The following is a 21906-nucleotide window of genomic DNA, read 5'->3' as shown; positions in this document are numbered from 1 at the left end:
TTTTCTCTACTCTTATTCTAACATTTCACATTCTTAAAATAAAGTGGTGATCCTAACTGACCTGAAACAGGGAACTTTTACCTGGATTAAATGTCAGGAATTGTGAAAAACTGAAAAATGTACATGGCTAAGGTGTATGTAAACGTCCGACTTCAACTGTAATTATTGGACTATAAATTGTGCCTTCCTGTGTTTTACTTACTGCAAAATTTGTATTGTATTTGACTCAGCCATTTTCTTTGTTCATATTCTTATCTTTTATTATTTCTTATTGTTGTTGCATTGTCCAGAAGGAGCCTGTGAATAAGCATTTAGTTGGAAGGTGTATACCATGTGTGTCCCGTACGTACGACTAATACAACTTTAAACTTTATGGGGCATCAGACTCCGGGTTGTTTCCCTATTAGAGTTAGATTTATAGGAATATGTTGTAATCCGCCACAATATATAGTTTCAGTCCAAAATGGCACCCTATTCCCCATGTAGTCCACCACTTCTTCAATGCAGTCATCATTCCCTTGACTGTATTGCTAGTGTATTGTCTCAATGGCTTAACTTTCTGTCTTGACTAAACAGGTTTCTTTTGTCGTCTTTTGCAGAAACGTCACAACGCTGACAGTGTTGTCAACAAGAAGGAATGTCAAGGTACGGCCCAATTCTTTCTGTGTTCGTTGTTGTAATCCTAGATTGATGTTTTATTGCCCTTCAAGTGGTAATTATTTTCATAGCTCACTAAGGTCACAAGTTGTGTGTGTGTGTGTGTGTGTGTGTGTGTATATATATATACATACACACACTACCTTTCAAAAGTTTGGGGTCACTTAGAAATGTCCTTGTTTTCATGAAAACATACATGAAATGAGTTGCAAAATGAATAGGAAATATAGTCAAGATGTTGACAAGGTTATAAGTAATGATTTTTAATTGAAATAATTGTGTCCTTCAAACTTTGCTTTTGTCAGAGTCCTCCATTTGCAGCAATTACAGCCTTGCGGACCTTTGGCATTCTAGTTGTTAATCTGAAGAGATTTCACCCCATGCTTCCTGAAGCACCTCTCATAAATCAGATTGGCTTGAGATCAATGGGGTTGAGATCCGGTGACTGTGCTGGCCACTCCATTATAGACAGAACGCCAGCTGACTGCGTCTTCCCTAAATAGTTGTTGCATATTTTCAAATCAAATCAAAGTTTATTTGTCACGTGTGCCGAATACAGTGAAATGCTTACTTACAGACTCTAACCAATAGTGCAAAAAAGGTGTTAGGTGAACAATGGGTAAGTAATGAAATAAAAAGACAGGCTATATACAGTAGCGAGGCTATAAAAGTAGCAAAGCTACATACAGACATTGGTTAGTCAGGCTGATTGAGGTAGTATGTACATGTAGATATGGTTAAAGTGACTATGCATATATCATGAACAGAGAGTAGCAGTAGCGTAAAAGAGGGAATGGTGGGTGGCGGGACACAATGCAGGTAGCCCGGTTAGCCAATGTGCGGGAGCACTGGTTGTCTGCCCAATTGAGGTAGTATAGTTAAAGTGACTATGCATATATGACAAACAGAGAGTAGCATCAGTATAAAATAGGGGTTGGGAGGGGGGGGGGCACCCAATGCAAATAGTCTGGGTAGCCATTTGATTAACTGTTCAGGAGTCTTATGGCTTGGGGGTAAAAACTGTTGAGAACCCTTTTTGTCCTAGACTTGGCACTCCGGTACCACTTGCCATGCGGGTGGCTGGGGTCTTCGACAATTTTTAGGGCCTTCCTCTGACACCGCCTGTTGTAGAGGACCTGGATGGCAGGCAGCTTAACCCCAGTGATGTTCTGGGCCATACGCACTACCCTCTGTAGTGCCTTGTGGTCAGAGGCTGAGCAATTGCCGTACCAGGCAGTGATGCAACCATGCTCTCGATGTTGCAGTTGTAGAACCTTTTGAGCATCTCAGGACCCATGCCAAATCTTTTTAGTTTCCTTAGGGGGAATAGGCTTTGTTGTGCCCTTTTCACGACTGTCTTGGTGTGTTTGGACTATTCTAGTTTGTTGTTGATGTGGACACCAAGGAACTTGAAGCTCTCAACCTGCTCCACTACAGCATGTCAATGAGAATGAGGGCGTGCTCGGTCCTCCCTTTTCCTGTAGTCTACAATCATCTCATTTGGCGCTGTGCTTTGGGCCATTGTTCTGTTGTAGGAGGAAATTGGCTTCAATTAAGCGTCCTCCACAGGGTATGGCCTGGGGTTGCAAAATGGAGTGATAGCCTTCCTCCTTCAAGATCCTTTGTACCCTGTACAAATCTCCCACTTTTCCACCACCAATGCACCCCCATGCCATCACATTTCCTCCACCATGCTTGACAGATGACGTCAATCACTCCGCCAGCACCTTAATTTTTTCTGCGTCTCAGAAATGTTGTTCTTTGTGATCCGAACCCCTCAAACTTGTCTGTAGCAATTTTTTCCAATCTTTCTCTGTCCAGTGTCTGCGTTCTTTTGCCCATCTTAATATTTAAATTTTATTGGCCAGTCTGAGAGATGACTTTTTCTTTGCAACTCTGCCTAGATGGCCAGCATCCCTGAGTCGCCTCTCCACTGTTGATGTTGAGACTGGTGTTTTGCAGGTACTATTTATTGAAGCTGCCAGTTGTGGACTTGTGAGGCGTCTGTTTCTCAAACTAGACACTCTAATGTACTTGTCCTCTTGTTCAGTTGTATACCGGGGCCTCCCACTCCTCTTTCTATTCTGTATAGATCCAGTTTGCACTGTTCTGTGAAGGAACAGCGTTGTACCAGATCTCCAGTTTCTTGGCAATTTCTCGCATGGAATAGCCTTCATTTCTCAGAACAAGAATAGACTGACAAGTTTCAGAAGAAAGTTCTTTGTTCCTGGTCATTTTGAGCCTGTAATCGAACCCACAAACGCTGATGCTCTAGATACTCAACTAGTCTAAAGAAGGCAAGTTGTATTGCTTCTTTAATCAGTATAACAGTTTTCAGCTGTGCTAACATAGTGGGGCAAAAAAGTATTTAGTCAGCCACCAATTGTGCAAGTTCTTCCACTTAAGATGATCGAGGCCTGTCATTTTCATCATAGGTACACTTCAACTATGACAGGCAAAATGAGGAAAAAAATCACAAAAATCACATTGTAGGATTTTTTGGGGAATTTATTTGCAAATTATGGTGGCAAATAAGTATTTGGTCACCTACAAACAAGCAAGATTTCTGGCTCTCACAGACCTGCAACTTCTTCTTTAAGAGGCTGCTCTGTCCTCCACTCGTTACCTGTATTAATGGCACCTGTTTGAACTTGTTATCAGTATAAAAGACACCTGTCCACAACCTCAAACAGTCCCACTCCAAACTCCACTATGGCCAAGACCAAAGAGCTGTCAAAGGACACCAGAAACAAAATTGTAGACCTGCACCAGGCTGGGAAGACTGAATCTGCATTAGGTAAGCAGCTTGGTTTGAATAAATCAACTGTGGGAGCAATTATTAGGAAATGGAAGACATACAAGACCACTGATAATCTCCCTCGATCTGGGGCTCCACGCTAGATCTCACCCCGTGGGGTCAAAATGATCACAAGAACGGTGAGCAAAAATCCCAGAACCACACGGGGGGACCTAGTGAATGACCTGCAGAGAGCTGGGACCAAAGTAACAAAGCCTACCATCAGTTACACACTACACCGCCAGGGACTGAAATCCTGCAGTGCCAGACATGTCCCCCCTGCTTAAGCCAGTACATGTCCAGGCCCGTCTGAAGTTTCTTAGAGAGCATTTGTATGATCCCGAAGAAGATTGGGAGAATGTCTTATGGTCAGATTAAACCAAAATATAACTTTTTGGTAAAAACTCAACTCGTCGTGTTTGGAGGACAAAGAATGCTGAGTTGCATCCAAAGAACACCATACCTACTGTGAAGCATGGGGGTGGAAACATCATGCTTTGGGGCTGTTTTTCTGCGAAGGGACCAGTACGACTGATCCGTGTAAAGGAAAACATGAATGAGGCCATGTATCGTGAGATTTTGAGTGAAAACCTCCTTCCATCAGCAAGGGCATTGAAGATGAAACGTGGCTGGGTCTTTCAGCATGACAATGATCCCAAACACACCGCCCGGGCAACAAAGGAGTGGCTTCATAAGAAGCATTTCAAGGTCCTGGAGTGGCCTAGCCAGTCTCCAGATCTCAACCCCATAGGAAATCTTTGGAGGGAGTTGAAAGTCCGTGTTGCCCAGCAACAGCCCCAAAACATCACTGCTCTAGAGGAGATCTGCATGGAGGAATGGGCCAAAATACCAGCAACAGTGTGTGAAATCCTTGTGAAGAATTACAGAAAACGTTTGACCTCTCATTGCCAACAAAGGGTATATAACAAAGTATTGAGACACTAGTTATTGACCAAATACTTATTTTCCACCATAATTTGCAAATAAATTCATTAAAAATCCTGCAATGTGATTTTTCAGGATTTTTTTTCTCATTTTGTCTGTCATAGTTGAAGTGTACCTATGATGAAAATGACAGGCCTCATCTTTTTAAGTCGGAGAACTTGCACAATTGGTGGCTGACTAAATACTTTTTTGCCCCACTGTAATTGCAAAATGGTTTTCTAATAATCAATTAGCCTTTTTAAAATGATTAACTTGGATTAGCTAACACAACGTGCCATTGGAACACAGGAGTGATGGTTGCTGATAATGGGCCTATGTAGATATTCCATTAATAAATCAGCCGTTTCCAGCTCAATAGTCATTTACAACATTAACAATGTATTCACTGTATTTCTGATCAATTTGGTGTTATTTTAATGGACCAAAAATGGGCTTTTCTTTCAAAATCGAGGACATTTCTAAGTGAACCCAAACTTTTGAACGTGTGTGTGAGTACATTGTGTATTTCTTTGTTGTCGAAAGATGAGACATAATATATGGCTCTGTATGCATTGTGTAACACTGTGCCTTCCAAGTAGGCTAAACAAAGCATGGTGGTGGTGATTTATTTTGCGTGTCACAACACTTCTCTTACCTTTTTGTCTCTGCTCTTTAAAGTGCTGAGGAATGGGGCCTGGGAGATCGTGCACTGGGCCAAGGTACATTACCAGACTACTTCCTTTTAACTTAAATGGAAAGTTCTGTATTTTGCAATTCAGTGTTAGATTGTTCCGCACTCTGAAAGTAGTCTATGCACCAGGAGAGACATTAGGGTAATCCATGGATCGGTTTTATTTGAACCGCCACTACAAACTTCTGCTAACTTTAGCCACAGGTAGTTGATTATCAATGGGAGTGATGGCGGCAACCATGCAAATAAGTAAAGTAATGGACAAATAACATTTTTAAGGATGCTGGGATCATCTAACATTATTAATTTGTAAAATACGGAACTTCCCCTTTAACCAACGGCATCAGGCAGGGGTGTGATATTATTCTAGGAGAGATATTCATAGACAGCTACTGACATCCCACAAGAACTGGAACAAAGAACAGATGTTGATGAGGATTTGTCCACAATAGTCTCTTCCTATCCAATCTTTCTATATTAAGTACACACACACACACACACACACACCAACACCTCCTGTTTGCCATCCGGCCCCTTTCATCAGCCTGGCCTGGTCAGTAACTAATCCACTGCTTCCATGTGGACCGACAGCGATAAGAAGAGAAGGAATGCTATGCCCGAGAACATAACAGACATGGAGAGAGAGAGCACCTTTTAGTCCAGTGATCATAAAACACTCCAATTAATTACCGTGTCAGAAATGGTCCACCCACAACAATCAGGTGAAAAGGAAAAAAGGTAAGGAAGCTTGATATTAATAGCCTGGTCGTTAAATAGAAGGCACACGCAACTGGTTTCTCCTTACTATAGCTCTGCTGGGGGGGCGAGAGGAGAAGACATTAAGAAAAGATTCACCATTGCCTCTGGTTCTGGAGAATGCATGGTTTTAGTGGCCCGGTAAATATATTGTCATTTCAAACCGGTAGATGTTTGTTTTTTACCATTCCTGTGAGAAATTTCCTCAGAAATTGGGGAAGCAAAACACTTAATGATGAACCCCAGGGGATAAAGAACAAGGTGAATTACTGATCTAGATATTATATTAATGCTTATGGAAAGATCTCATTTTGACATTTTTGGCAGAAACAAGGATTTTGCTGTGGTATGATATACAGATGCACGACTTTGCCCTGTAGCTTTTATTGTTCCTCACAGGAAAACAACGATGTAATCTACTTGAAGTGGCAGTGGAACACAAGATATTTAGGGTCGTTTCATTAGGGCACGCTAACACTGTAACAGAAAATGAAAACAAGTCTAGGTTGTCCCTTCCTGTTTCATGACACTTTCTTCCGTTTAGGCGCCTAATAAACACGACGCAGGTTTTCTGCCTGGTTGACCAACCCTGGAAAGATGACTGGCTTATTTTTTTCCCCCTGTTTTATAATTTCTATTATTTCACTACGATTGTTTACTTCTCATTTTTCACATGATGATCATTTCCATGACTTCCCAGGCAGTGGTCTCTATCCATCAGTAACCAGTGTGTTTCTTCCAGGCAGTGGGCTCGATCCATCAGTAACCAGTGTGTTTCTTCCAGGCAGTGGGCTCGATCCATCAGTAACCAGTGTGTTTCTTCCAGGCAGTGGGCTCGATCCATCAGTAACCAGTGTGTTTCTTCCAGGCAGTGGGCTCGATCCATCAGTAACCAATGTGTTTCTTCCAGGCAGTACGCTCGATCCATCAGTAACCAGTGTGTTTCTTCCAGGCAGTGGGCTCGATCCATCAGTAACCAGTGTGTTTCTTCCAGGCAGTGGTGGGAGATATAATTCGAGTAGGATGCTCAGATTACGTACCTGCGGACTCTATCCTCCTGTCATCCAGGTAGAAGTCTGTGGGTTCACCTACCTGTTCCTGCCAGACCCTGAGGACATCTCCTCCGTTCTCTCTCTCCTTCCCTCCCTCCCTCTGTCAGCTCACACAAGGAAGTGGTGATTGATTCCAAATAAGAGCAGACATTTTAAGTGCCTCGATTAAAAACATTGGCCTACTATCAAAGCAGGTTAAGTGCCAGCTACATTTTCAATGTTGTGAAGATCCAGATCTACTGCTATTGAAAAGAGTTTTAAAGACTGAGAAACAGTATTGCATTGTGGGAATCATCACTTCCTTCTAACATGTCTTCACGTCCTTTCCTCCTTCACCTTTTCAAACTTCATTTGGACCAGGTCTTACTTTCGGCCCTGCCTCGGGTTTACTGTCTGATTATGTCCTTTCTGACCCTATTACCCATACTTTGAAGAAGCTGAAACAATGCAACAGACCTACACGCTGTACTGAATCCAGATGGCACAGGCCCACACGCTGTGCTGAATCCAGAGGGCACAGGCCCACACGCTGTGCTGAATCCAGAGGGCACAGGCCCACACGCTGTGCTGAATCCAGAGGGCACAGGCCCACACGCTGTGCTGAATCCAGAGGGCACAGGCCCACACGCTGTGCTGAATCCAGAGGGCACAGGCCCACACGCTGTGCTGAATCCAGAGGGCACAGGCCCACACGCTGTGCTGAATCCAGAGGGCACAGGCCCACACGCTGTGCTGAATCCAGAGGGCACAGGCCCACACGCTGTGCTGAATCCAGAGGGCACAGGCCCACACGCTGTGCTGAATGCAGATGGCACACTGTTTTGTCTGTTTGCACAGCAGCGATTTATTTGCACGTTATCCAGACCTCATCTAAAATATCATTCAATTGTCATTTCTCTCGCCCTATGATTTATATTGAGTAAATTTGATAATTGTATTTGTATAGTACTGTATATGACGATCCTAAATGACTTGATATAGTCCAAATGGCATTTGAAACCAGTTTATACCAAACCCTCTGGACGTGCAAGGGTTACACTGTCCTTATTATTCCATCAAATTAAACCATTCTCTTTCCCCTCCCTTGTTTTGGTGTTTGTTTGTACTCTACCTCTCACCCTCCTCCCCTTCTTCTCTCCCTAATGTCCTTCTCCTGGATGCCCCTGCTCTCGCTGGCCCCTCCTGGTGCGTGCTGGGTACTATCAGGTGGGCGTTGGGGAGGTAGTGAAAGCGGCCAATGGGGATCACCTCCCGGCCGACCTTGTCATTCTGTCTTCCAGGTCAGGAACCGAACCACACTGCCGAGCATGAGGGTGGGAGTGTGGCGGTGGGAGCATGGGAAGAGGGGCATAGCATACAAGTCAACTACAACTCAGGACGTTTTGTCTTGCACTGCCAACATTAATGATAAATATTGGATTTAACATTCTAAGGCAGGAAGGTAAAGCTCTGGTTATGTTGATAAAGCCAGAGATTAAGGTGAATAGGTCAGTGAACACATTGTTCCTATCTAGGCACAGTCAGATGCCTTAACAAGAAAAAAAATTATGGCTTGAAAATATAGCGAGACAATACATAAATTATTGAATTGCTCTTTAAGACCTGTAACCAAACTGTTAAGCAAACATGGAAAGTGTTTCAGTTAGTTTTCTTAGTGTAGCACCACAGAAAAGCATGCTTTAGTTTGAGACAAGAGCATAAGTTTGTGTGTGAACTGTGAATGGGTTTCCATGTTCCTAACTGTGCATGGCTAAAAAATCTGCCCTAAAACGTTGCATGCTGGGACCATAGAAATAGTGACATTGCTATGACTGACATGACAACATTTTAATTAATCTTGGCATATTTGTTTATTTTTATTTAACTAGACAAGTCAGTTAAGAACAAATTCTTATTTACAATGACGTCCTACCCCGGCCAAACCCTAACCCGGACTATGCTCTGATATAGCCTGGAATTGAACCAGGCATAATGACATATTGTAACATGCTTACAACAATGTATCTACAATAATCAAGTAGATATTTGGAATATTTGATTCATACTAAATATTTATGAATACTCCAACAGTGTTGTTGATGCACTGGTCCCATCTTGTCAACAGGATATTTGAAGCATGACTGACTAGTTTTAGAACATTCCTGCAGAATGTCGTCACGAATCCAAAGCCCTTATTGATCAACCAATGACTCAAAACAGCTGAAACTACAACCTCATTGATTGAGATTAGGGTTTGAGTGAATCAAAACCCTTTTGGATTTTCTCCTTCTTCCCCTGTTTTTGGATGGGCCCTTGTCATGCATCTATCACTGTATTAAAAGAGTGGCTAACCAGTGGCCCCGCCTGGTCCGGTGCGCTCTGTGTCTGTCAGAGCCCCATTTGTTCTACTGTGGTTCTAGTGCTTGCTCGGCATGCCTGCTTACTTTCTCTGTCTTTGAAAGTTGACTGAGTTCAAGGACAGCTGCAAACAAAGATGTGAGCCTTGCCTGTGCCGCTTTTCCAGGACTTGGGACTGTCATAAAATGTTTGGCTGTATTAGTTCAAAACAACTTGATATCAAAAAACTTTGCAGTCTTTGTTTGTTGGAGTCCCACCTCCCTATTTCTATCAAACATCATCATTAAATAGATGAATGAGTGTTTTCATTATTATATATAATTAACTTTTATCTTAAGTTCTCCAGGTCCGATGTTAAATTTGATGCTTTTTTGCGTCCCCTTTTTAAACAAGTGAGCCCCAAGGCATGTGCTACATTGAGACGTCAAACTTGGATGGAGAAACAAACCTCAAAATCCGACAGGTGATTATTTCTCTCTCCTACATTTTCATTTACTCCATCTCCTGGGAAATAGGAAGTATTGAACTGAAACTCAGCCAGGGATGACTTTTGGTCAGCCTTCCAGGAGTTTCCCCAGATAAAATGTTCTGATATTTTTTCTGATATTTCAGAAACCACATTAACCAATTTTAGCTTAGTCCATTATGAAAGTGAAGTGTTTTCTCAATATAGGCTATCCCCTTTATTGACTTAATTGAAATATAATTTGTGTGTGTGTGTGTGCGTGTGTGTGTGCGTGTGTGTGTGTGTGTGTGTGTGTGTGTGTGTGTGTGTGTTTGCACACAAAGGGACTACAAATCACCTCGGAGATCAAGGACATTGACAGCCTGATGCGTCTCTCTGGGCGCATGGAGTGCGAGAGCCCCAACCGCCATCTCTATGAGTTTGTGGGGAACATCCGTCTGGACGGACACAGGTGGGACACAACACACCGCTCTTCCCTTTTCAACCAGCTAGCAGCTTTTCCAGCACAGTGAATTGTGTGGGTTTGTGGCTAATTTAATGTTTCTATGAAGTGAAGAGAAGATTAGAAGCACCTGCTTAGTGTTAGTTTGTGTTTGTTTGGGGTGCTTTGCCAATCCATAGTAATAAAGAACATGGTGTCAGTCATCTGAAATACAGACTTGCATCTTAATCCTGAGGTAGAACAAAGTCCCTGAAAACTGGAAGAAGTGAGGACTTCTGTTCCCTCCGTACTCAGTGACAGTATCACTATAGCAGTAAAAGCTCAACGTTGGATTTGAGTTCCATAATTTCACAAGCTCCTCCACACTACGCCTATGCTGGAGACTCATGGACACTTCTGTTTGTGACTCCAGCACCATGCCTCTGGGTCCGGACCAGATTCTGCTGCGAGGTGCCCAGCTGAGGAACACCCAGTGGGTCCATGGCGTCGTGGTCTACACTGGGCACGACACCAAGCTCATGCAGGTGAAGCCCTCTGCTGGTCCACTTGTACATTTGTCATTTAGAGGACATTCTTATCCAGAGCCACTTAGGTTTGTAAGAAACCCACATATCAGTCATTTTTTGGGGGGTTTTGTATTTTAACTTCTATTATGTCTGTTACTTTTTTGTCCAGAATTCCACACGTCCGCCTTTGAAGCTGTCCAATGTGGAGCGCATCACAAACTTCCAGATTCTACTGCTGTTCGGCTGTCTACTGGCCATCTCTCTGGTTTGTTCAATCGGACAGACCATCTGGAAGTACCAGTACGGCAATGCAGCCTGGTACATGGACTTGAACTGTAAGAGCACCAACGCAAGATATAGTCCACATATTGTGTCTGCTTTTTGAGTTATGTTTTGTTGATGTCGCTGTGTCATTGTTTCTTTTACTTTGCCTCTGTTAAAGTATGTATTTGCAACACAAGTCAAATATGTGGCGATGGGGATTGATGGTATTCCCATGTAAACATAACTGATTGTGACATGCATAGACGTGATGTGAATGAAAGGAATGGTTGAATATCAGTGCGCTGCTGTACATTTTGGTTAATTTCTAATGTTCTGTTTTGGTTCTTTGTTTTTCTTTGTTGTTTTTTAACAGCTCCAGGTAACAACCATTTAAAAGCCTTGGCCAATCCGTGAATGACCCTTCCATACTAACACCCTAACTGAAGCTCTGCCTATGCTAAGCCCCCACTATATGGTTGTCGTATTTTGTAAGGGCCCTCTTGCCATGGACAGCACAGGCCAGGGATCCGACGCTAGGTTTACCCCTCCAGCTCTTATGCTCTACTCTTTAGTTCCTTTTAGTGCCTGATCCACACAGTGTTTCCCCCTTTCTCCTCCATTCGTGTGTGATGCGTTAAACTCTTTGCAAACCTTGGCCTCAGATCCAGACCCCCCTTTTTTTGTGCCTTTTTTACCACAAATGGACCACGAGTCAAGAAACGTCACTTCTGCTTCACTTTTGTCCTGTGAGAGCTAGAGATAAGATTGCGCTCAGGAAGCTCTTGGTAGGCAGGATTATTCTACGTGTAGCTGAACATAGATGCTGCATAGATGCCTCCCTCCCTCTTTCTCTCCCTCCCTCTGATGCCAGTGTTTATTCTTTATAAAGCAAAACAGAGAGAGGAGTGACTCAAAACCTATTTCAGCACAAGAGAGATTTTAACATCCACTCTTGAGACATGTTTTTCAATTAAAGCCGGTGTTAGACTAACTACTATTGAAAGAATAAAAGCGACAGGTAATAGAACCTTACAGCCTCAGTAGTAGAATGAAGGTTAGATCACCTCTGTGGCTACTTGAAAAGTGCTTTAGTATTTTTTTCCCCCATTGCTAAAGATGGCCTTCTTTTTCAATGAGTCTGTGAGCCTCGTTTTGCAAACTGATTAACGTCTCACTACAGCCATTACTCTATATTCAACTAGGCCTGTGTTAGGAGAGGTTGTCAATTACATGCTTGTTTTATGACCTACTCTCCCCTCAGTCTCAGAAAATTTGATTGGCTCGATCTCCAGGGTTTCACTGCTCTTGTTTGTAGGTTTGAAACTCCCACCTAACAGACCCCATCCTATGGGGTGGAGCAGAGAGTGGTGTACAAATGAGGGTGATGTGAGTCATAAAGCAAGCGTCCATCTTGAGACTGACTGTTCCTTTTAGGGAGAGAGGGACTCAGTCCACTGAAGATTTTTCCGACCTGTGTCAAAAGAGAGAGGTGGTGAATTCATCAAATCATATTAACTTTCACTGTCGCATTTACATATTGCTTACCCAAATTACTTGACTGTAATTGCACATTGAGACATGTCAACACAATCTGTAGTCAGATGGAGAGCACAATGTCAAGATGAATGGACTGGCAGTGCACGCTGGTCAGTGGGGAGAGAAGCTGGATCACCACACATCAAACCACATACTGTACGTTCCCCATACAGTATGTCAAAGAGGGCACGTTTATGTTTATGCATACGCGATAAATAATTAACTTGACATTGACGCAGCCTACACTGCTGACATCCAAACAGGCATGGTTCCCAGTCTTTAGATATTAACAGCCTTTATGCAGATGAAGAGTTGAAAATAACTTCCGGCCATTTGTTATACGTTCACACTACCTGCTACACATAACTTTCGGTTAAATCCCCATCCACTAAAAAGCAGGTTGCTGGTTTTCCCGGATTTTGTCAGTTTCTGCTGAATGCCCACTGCTTAAACAGCTTACCCCGCACTTCAGCCGTTAACTCATCTTTGCACAGTGTGGGTTTTCGCTGTCCCTTAAAAGTTAGCCGACGGTTGTGGCTGCTCTTTGCTCTACCATAGTAGAAAGTTATAGTAGAGGACATGGGCTGGTTTTACTTTTGGATACGCATGCTCTGAAATAGAAGAAAATACTGACGCAAAATCACGTATTACCTGAATTTTACTCCAATGTATCACAGCAAGAGTCAGACATAAGGAGATAGAGGGGTGGATGGTGCATGTCTTGGTTTGTTGTGATTGACTTGCTCATGGCTGCAATTTTAATCTGATCCCAACCTTATTTACCCCTCTGAGAATATACCAGTTCATATGTAACAAGGTGACCTCACAAACTACACAAATAGTTACTTACAGGCCAATCACACTGCTCAATGTTGATCTCTAAATCCATCCTGCTCTTTTACACTCGTTGTTGGTTGGGACAGGAATGTGCTTTGGACTGAATCCCTCTCCTTTTGTCTTGAGACATCAAACTCGTTTGTCTTCCACCCCACCTCTGGCAAGCCCTCCCTCTCCTCTCTGTGTGCTGTCGTTCCAATAGCAGTAGCTTCCATTTTGAACCCCATCTTTTTTATGATTTCATCTTTAAATCATTCTGTTGTGGGGAAAAGGGCTCCTCGCAACTGCTAATCTAAAGGGAAACGCTTTGGTTGAGGAAAGTTTCTCTTGCGACTCCTGCAAGCTGAGGAAAGGTAATTCACATCACTCATGTTTTTGTGTGAGCCACTACTCTGACAGTGGGGGTTGTATGTCTCCTTTTTGTTTGTTTCATCATGGACCGGGTGAAAGAGAATCCATAATTCCTCACAGTGCGTTGTGGAATTCATTGCCTGGATCATGCTGGATGCCAAGGCTGCTGCTATATGACAAATGATTCTACTCTAGATCAGTCCCATTTCTGTAGCCAGAATTATGGGACCTTAATTGGAGTGAATATCAATTTCAGTGGCGAGATGATGAGGTGGGGTGGAAGAGATGGGTATTAAATCTCACCTAATGCACAACATTGATACAACGTTGTACAAGGCATACACTGCGTTGTGAAAACGTTGAGCATTAGAACTCTGGGAAATGGGCTTTTTCCCAATGGTGTTGGGTGGGATTCAATGCTGACAAAAATCTGGTCTATTGTTCCTCTCCCCCCGAATCTTGCCGTCCCCCTGACAGATGGTGGTGCCGCAAACTTTGGCCTCAACTTCCTCACCTTCATCATTCTCTTCAACAACCTGATCCCCATCAGTCTGCTGGTGACTCTGGAGGTCATCAAGTTCACACAGGCCTTCTTCATCAACTGGGTGAGAGAAGACACAGGATTTTGAACCCTGTGGTTATCATTGACTGGGGTTGGGGGTCAATTACATGTATTGTTAATTCAGTCAATTCAGTTTACTTCCTGATTTGAAATGTAATTGACCCCCAACCCTGTTAATGTCTCATATAGCTCTGACCCCAATTCAAGTCTTTCGTGCATGGCACACAGGTCTCTGGCTGTCTAGTCACTTGATGTCAAAGTTGAAAAGTTGGAAGTTGTTGTCTCAACATTCTATATGATTATTTCAGGATACAGACATGCTCTATGAGCCCACTAACACCCCAGCCGTGGCTCGCACTTCCAACCTGAATGAAGAACTAGGACAGGTAATGCTGCTTGTTCAACATTTTTATGAATTATATTTAATTCATGAATTATATCCACCTTCCCCTGCACATAGTAGTTGCAGAAAATACATTTGTTTCCAACGTTGACAAAAAATGTATTCTAGTCACCCATGAATTGGTGTTGGTTACCATTTGAAGTAAAGTGTTTGTGCAGTCTGATCTTATTCCATTACTGATTTAAACGGAGCGCCACTTGGTTCAACGTTCCTGTTGCTGGTGTGCCGCAGGTCGACACTAAGCAATGATTGGCTGTCTCCGATCGACACTGAGCAGTGATTAGCTGTCTCGCTCTTGTCACAGGTGAAATACATCTTCTCCGACAAGACGGGGACTCTGACCTGCAACGTGATGCAGTTCAAGAAGTGCACCGTCGCCGGCGTGGCCTACGGGTAAGATTTGCCTCCACTCCCCCTCGCTTGTTTACCTCCCTCCCTCTATCACTTCTCTCTCCCTCTACCACTCCTCTCTCCTTCCTTCCTCCCTCCTCTCTCTCAATCACCTTCATTAAGTGAAGTGTGTACCGTGGTATACAGCTGTACATCTGGCACTCCTTGTCCTGTCCCCAGCCGCCTCATTAGCAGTTGCATCAGTGCGTTCCACTCTTCGACTAAGACTATAAATAACACGGCGTACTGTTTGCATGCAAAGGCTTTTTTTTTTTTTGCTACTGTCCCATGGATCCCCCCCCCCCCCCCCAGGTACAGTTGTGAAAAGTGTCCATATCTTATTTAAAAAAATATATTTTTTATTTTTAGATTGTGATGATGGTGGGTAGAGCTTCCATGTTGTGGCTTAGCTCTATATTGGAGCGCTGACCAGGAATTAATGCAGTGGTTGTAATAGATGCTAGGGTCCTTTACCCATCAGATCAGCTGTGGTATACTCAACTGCTCACAGCTGTTCAGTAAGGTTGTTCAAAGTATACTACCTCTGGGATAGCCTAGACTGTATAGTTAGTTGAGTCTTCAAAAACTCATGTAATGTTGTAACAGAGCGCTTTAATCTCAGCCCGTGTTTTTATTTGATGGTCTTACACTGAGGGAGGGGGTTGTCCTGTTAGTTCCTAATGCATTTATTCTGTGAATATGCTATCAGTTCCTTTCTGCAATTTGAAAATGACACACATTGCTTAATGTGATACAGGCAGCTAAGAAGCTCCCAGGGAACTGTGGGTGCATCCCAAATGGCACCCTATTCCATATAAGGCACTAACTTTGACCAGAGTCTTATGGGCCTTGGTCCAAAGTAGTGCACTATAAAGGGAATAGGGTGCAGACTGTGAATATCTCAGTAGAGTGTGACAATACATGATTAATTCAATTAAAAACATGCTTGAGGAAGTGCAGGGTTGGGGGACAAGAACGCCTGTTTCATCTCCAGTGCCGCTGGTGAAGCTGTCCAACCTGCGAGCTAGAGAAGGACAAGTAGTTGCCACGCCTTCCTTTCCAGCCAAGGTTCACGTTGCCACGCCTTCCTTTCCAGCCAAGCTTCACGTTGCCACGCCTTCCTTTCCAGCCAAGGGTCACGTTGCCACGCCTTCCTTTCCAGCCAAGGTTCACGTTGCCACGCCTTCCTTTCCAGCCAAGGGTCACGTTGCCACACCTTCCTTTCCAGCCAAGGTTCAGGTGCAAGGAGGGGAATAAGCACATCAATCAAAGAACCATTAGATTTGTTTGTGGAGTGTTCAAGAATATCACTTTCTCCTTTTCAAAGCTAGAAAAGCATGCCATAAACACATTGACAGCAGGTTTCTGACATGTATCCCCAAATCGAGTGGGGGAAATTGATACGTTAGAATGTGATCAAAGCATAGCGTGCTGTACTGTGTAACCATCCCTGTTGTAATCTACCCATTTAACCACTAACAAACATGTCAGTCATAATCACATTTAAATTCTCTTACGGTTTCCTTTAACCATTGATTTTCTGGGGACCATCATGGAGAGAGGGGCTCTACTACAGTGACACAAGGTCTTTGCCTAGTCCTGGATCTTCTCGGGCTGTCTTGCCAACTCCTGTGGTCATTTGTCATGACCATACAAACATATAGAATCAGGTTTAGGAAGCTGTCTGCCATTGTAGGCCTATAGCTGGAAAGTCGGAAGTTTACATACACTTAGGTTGGAGTCATTAAAACTTGTTTTTCAACGACTACACAAATTTCTTGTTAACTGACTTGACAAAACTATAGTTTGTTATGACATCTACTTTGTGCATGACACAAGTCATTTTTCCAACAATTGTTTACAGACAGATTATTTCACTTATAATTCACTGTATCACATTTCCAGTGGGTCAGAAGTTTACATCCACTAAGTTGACTGTGCCTTTAAACAACTTGGAAAATTCCAGAAAATGATGTCATGGCTTTTGAAGCTTCTGATAGGCTAATTGACATTTGAGTCAATTTGAGGTGTACCTGTGGATGTATTTCAAGGCCTACCTTCAAACTCAGTGCCTCTTTGCTTGACATCATGGGAAAATCAAAAGAAATCAGCCAAGACCTCAGAAAATAAATTGTAAACCTCCACAAGTCTGGTTCATCCTTAGGAGCAATTTCCAAATGCCTCAAGGTACCATGTTCATCTGTACAAACAATAGTATGCAAGTATAAACACCATGGGACCACGCAGCCGTCATACCGCTCAGGAAGGAGATGCATACTGTCTCCTAGAGATGAACGCACTTTGGTGTGAAAAGTGCAAATCAATCCCAGAACAGCAGCAAAGGACCTTGTGAGGAAACTGATACAAAAGTATCTATATCCACATTAAAACGAGTATATTGACATAACCTGAAAGGCCGCTCAGCAAGGAAGAAGCCACTGCTCCAAAACCGCCATAAAAAAAGCCAGACTAAGGTTTGCAACTGCACATGGGGACAAAGATCATACTTTTTTTGAGAAATGTCCTCTGTTCTGATGAAACAAAAATAGAACAGTTGGGCCATAGTGACCATTGTTATGTTTGGAGGAAAAAGGGTGATGCTTGCAAGACGAAGAACACCATCCCAACCTTGAAGCACGGGAGTGGCAGCATCATGTTGTGGGGGTGCTTTGCTGCAGGAGGGACTTGTGCACTTCATGAAATAGATGCCATCATGAGGATGGAAAATTATGTGGATATATTGAAGCAACATCTCAAGACATCAGTCAGGAAGTTAAAAGCTTGGTCTCAAATTGCTCTTCCAAATAGACAATGACCCCAAGCATACTTCCAAAGTTGTGGAAAAATGGCTTAAGGACAACAATGCCAAGTTATTGGCGTGGCCATCACAAAGCCCTGACCTCAATCCTATAGAACATTTGTGGGCAGCACTGAAAAAGCATGTGCGAGCAAGGAGGCCTACAACCTGATTCAGTTACACCAGCTCTGTCAGGAGGAATGGGCCAAAATTCACCCAATTTATTGTGTGCAGCTTGTGGAAGGCTACCTGGAACATTTGACCCAAGTTAAACAATTTAAAGGCAATGCTACCAAATACTAATTGAGTGTATGTAAATTTCTGACCCACTGTGAATGTGATGAAATAAATAAAAGCTGAAATAAATCATTCTCTCTACTATTATTCTGACATTTCACATTCTTAAAATAAAGTAGTGATCCTAACTGTCCTAAGACAGGGAATTCTTACTAGGATTAAATGTCAGGAATGGTGAAAAACTGAGTTTAAATGTATTTGGCTAACGTGTATGTAAACTTCTGACTTCAACTGTGTGTCTTGCCATCAACCAGTATCCAGATAGATATTTGCCTTTCAGTCTCTCAAAAACCAGGGTGCAATTGAAAGGGGCTGCTCAGTCCCACCATTCATGGATATGGATCTGTGCTTTTGTAACAGTATAGACTTTACGTCCGTCCCCTCGCCCCGACCTGGGCGCGAACCAGGGACGCTCTGCACACGTCAACAGTCACCCTCGAAGCATCGTTACTCATCACTCCACAAAAGCCGCGGCCCTTGCAGAGAAAGGGGAACCACTACTTCAAGGTCTCAGAGCAAGTGACGTCACCGATTGAAACGCCACTAGCGCGCACCACCGCTAACTAGCTAGCCATTTCACATCGGCTACACTTTCATCAGAGAAGCCTAGCGTTATTGTGCTGATCCGATCACTGTGTGCTCCCTTCCTCTCAGCCGCTCCCACGACTGTCTGCTAAGGGTCACGTTCTCCCTCCCAGGCGGTTTGTAGGAGGCTTGATGATGGCTACATTTTGATACACAAACATGATTTTAGAAGTGCTCCACAGAACTATCAGACCAAAGAGAAAGCATAGAGCAATCTAGCTACCATTAATCTGGAAGGAATAGTGAATTTCTAAGGTAATGCTCTGAATAATCTGAGCTGTCTGACAATGAGCGTCCTGAGAGAGGTCTTTAGTCTTTTATACACTATGGATTTTAGTTTACCTTCGAGTTTTAGGGAAGAGCAAACTTTATCTGTCTTTACAATACTATTCTCAGCAATGGTCACAAGATTTGTCCTCATCTCCCAGCGGACAAAACTGGTTGAAATGGTGTCATAATGACCTTTCTTCTGGTTGAAATGGTGTCATAATGACCTTTCTTCTTCTGGTTTAAATGGTATCATTATGACCTTTCTTCTTCTGGTTGCGACGACGCCAGTTCAAACGGCTTTTCCCTCTGGCTGGGTGAAGTCTAGTAATGGGTTCATGTCCTTACTACTGCTTCCCACTGCAAGTCTTAATTGCTCTTCCCAGGGTTCCAGTCCAGTCTGTGGTCTGTCAGCCTGGACAGCATAGTGCCCTACTGGAGTCAGAGGCCCAGTGTAATGTTACACACACATCAAATGTATTTATATAGCCCTTCTTACATCAGCTGATATATCAAAGTGCTGTACAGAAACCCATCCTAAAACCCCATACAGCAAGCAATGCAGGTGTAGAAGCACGGTGGCTAGGAAAAACTCCCTAGAAAGGCCGAAACCTAGAGAGGAACCAGGCTATGAGGGGTGGCCAGTCCTCTTCTGGCTGTGCCGGGTGGAGATTTTAACAGAACATGGCCAAGATATTCAAATGTTCATAGATGATCAGCATGGACAAATAATAATCACAGTAGTTGTTGAGGGTGCAACAGGTCAGCACCTCAGGAGTAAATGTCAGCTGGATTTTCGTAGCCAAGCATTCAGAGTATATCTACTGCTTCTGCTGTCTCTAGAAAGGTGAAAACAGCAGGACTGGGACAATTAGCACGTCCGGTGAACAAGTCAGTGTTCCATAGCCACAGGTAGAACAGTTGAAACTGGAGCAGCAGCACGGCCAGGTGGACTGGGGACCGCACGGAGTCAGAGAGAGAGTCAGCGAGCGAGTCAGCGAGCGAGTCAGCGAGCGAGTCAGCGAGCGAGTCAGCGAGCGAGAAAATAACCCCACCCACTTTGCCAAAGCACAGCCCCCACACCACAAGAGGGATATCTTCAACCACCAACTTACCATCCTGAGACAAGGTCGAGTATAGCCCACAAAGAACTCCGCCACGGCACAACCCAAGGGGGGACGCCATCCCACATCCACTCCACCACGTCGTCCTCCTCAAAGACTAATTAACTAGAGCAGTAATTAATATAGCCATCCCTATGCGTGAAGACATTAATGAATTCAGCTGCACACTAGTGCTCTTAGAGACATATAGTAGCAAGAGATGTGTGCTTGTCTTCTAGTCACTGATCCAAGGTCAACCCTTATGGTGAATGTTAGGAATTGGGGGAGGGTAAGCTGATTTCAGACCTTTCTTTGACACACCTGAGAAGTAATAGCATTCAAGAGTTGTGTATGTGGTTAACTTGAACATAGCATCGGGCATGTCCGGTAACGGGAGTTAGATCTGTAAAAGACCTAAGAATGCGTATTGTGTACTTTGTCCATTCACAGTGTATTTGAATGGGTGTTGTGGAGAATACAAAGCTCAGAATAGTGACTTAATTCCCAGCCTCAGTCTTATTTGGGCCAGTCAAAGTGGCCAAGCCACAATGTTCTCTTGTCATCTAGATAGCGGGACAGTGTCCGGTCAACTCAAATCCTCCCATGTACAATTAACAAAAGCATGGAACGTAATTAGTTTGCCAGAGCGGAGATATGAAAATAATTTGCCACTCGTCTTGGAGCAGTGTGCGCAGTGACCACATTTGGAGTTCCCAGTGGGGAACACTTGGCAGCCCATGAGACACAGACACACACACACACAGACAGACAGGATGTGGGGCTGAGAGGCCTAACCCAGCTGTCATCTCGCTCGGCTGACCAAAGACAACTGGAGTGGACAACTGGAGTATTAAAACTTACCTAAGCTTCTGCTGCTTTGTTAGCAGTCCGTTATTATAAAGATGGTCAGTCACTTCCATTGGAACAGATCCTCATCACTAACCACTATCCCAGCGATCTACCCTCATGTGAGATACTAGCCCTCTCTCAACAATCTCCCTTTAAGATCTCCAAATTAACCCAACACCTTTGGATAACCAACCAGTCAATGTAATTTTTTCATTGTCTGCATGTTAACAGAACATGTTAACAGAACATGGTTGACTGTACAGTATTCTGCAACATGATTTTCTCTCAACAGTCACATACCCGAGGCTGAGGATGGTAGTTTTGCTGAGGATGACTGGTAAGATTGCTGTGGTGGTGTTCTGTGTGCTACTGCTCTCTTGCTTCTGTGATGTATAGTGTTGCATTGTGGGTGTAGTACTTTGGACATAATTCACTGTGCATCTGTTTTTTTGCTGTGTTTTTGATACACTGACTTGGGGCATTGTGCTATATGGCACCAAGATAATGTTTTCTGCAGGTGTTAGAGTAAAAAAACAGAATCTGCATGGAAATGAGTTACCAGTGAAAGGATTATGGGTTCTCAGCTACTGTACAGTATACAGTGTTATAGCTTACAATAGATGTCTGGAAATGCGACACAGTGCAGTCTGCTTGGCATGTTGTGAAGCATTTCTCTACTTATTATACTGTGACGCTGACTATTGCGGCACAAACTCCCTTTTCCCCATTTGCATTAATCTAGCGGTTGAGACCCAGGCAACACACACACACACTCCTGTGATCCATCTGATGCAGTGTGTTGTAATCCACAGCATGGATGTGTCTCATCCATTTTGCATGGGAGAATTTGGCCTTTTTGTTGATGCCAAATGTGGTGCCTCGCAGGCTGCTGGGGAGACGGACGTGGCTGTAGCCAGTTTCCCACCTTGTGTGAAAGCATGCCTTTTTTTTTTTACTACCTTTGTCTGTGAAGCAACCGGCGTGAATTTAGCACATTAATATGAGGTAACTTAGCGAACATACGGACAGATACCAAC

General features: G+C 43.5%; 1 protein-coding gene across 6 annotated transcripts in view; it reads left to right on the top strand.

The window, feature by feature from the left end:
- atp8a1 (ATPase phospholipid transporting 8A1) overlaps positions 1 to 21906 on the top strand; it is a 193421-nt gene that overhangs the window by 79162 nt on the left and 92353 nt on the right. The window contains exons 5-16 of one of the 6 annotated variants that reach the window (XM_031798418.1): positions 600 to 645; positions 5057 to 5097; positions 6820 to 6893; positions 9608 to 9677; positions 10004 to 10131; positions 10535 to 10646; positions 10798 to 10963; positions 11266 to 11271; positions 14094 to 14221; positions 14487 to 14564; positions 14886 to 14974; positions 21162 to 21206. In XM_031798418.1, the coding sequence (XP_031654278.1) occupies positions 600 to 645; positions 5057 to 5097; positions 6820 to 6893; positions 9608 to 9677; positions 10004 to 10131; positions 10535 to 10646; positions 10798 to 10963; positions 11266 to 11271; positions 14094 to 14221; positions 14487 to 14564; positions 14886 to 14974; positions 21162 to 21206 (983 nt within the window). Of the gene's footprint in view, positions 1 to 599; positions 646 to 5056; positions 5098 to 6819; positions 6894 to 8083; positions 8158 to 9607; positions 9678 to 10003; positions 10132 to 10534; positions 10647 to 10797; positions 10964 to 11265; positions 11272 to 14093; positions 14222 to 14486; positions 14565 to 14885; positions 14975 to 21161; positions 21207 to 21906 lie in introns of all 6 variants that reach the window. The other 5 variants (XM_020452975.2, XM_031798419.1, XM_020452976.2 and 2 more) reach the window with 5 other exon arrangements.

This window comes from Oncorhynchus kisutch, linkage group LG19 (genome assembly GCF_002021735.2).
Source record: "Oncorhynchus kisutch isolate 150728-3 linkage group LG19, Okis_V2, whole genome shotgun sequence".
Lineage (NCBI taxonomy): Eukaryota > Metazoa > Chordata > Actinopteri > Salmoniformes > Salmonidae > Oncorhynchus > Oncorhynchus kisutch.
Note: the sequence above shows the minus strand (reverse complement) of the source record. Positions and strands in the feature narration are given on the sequence as shown.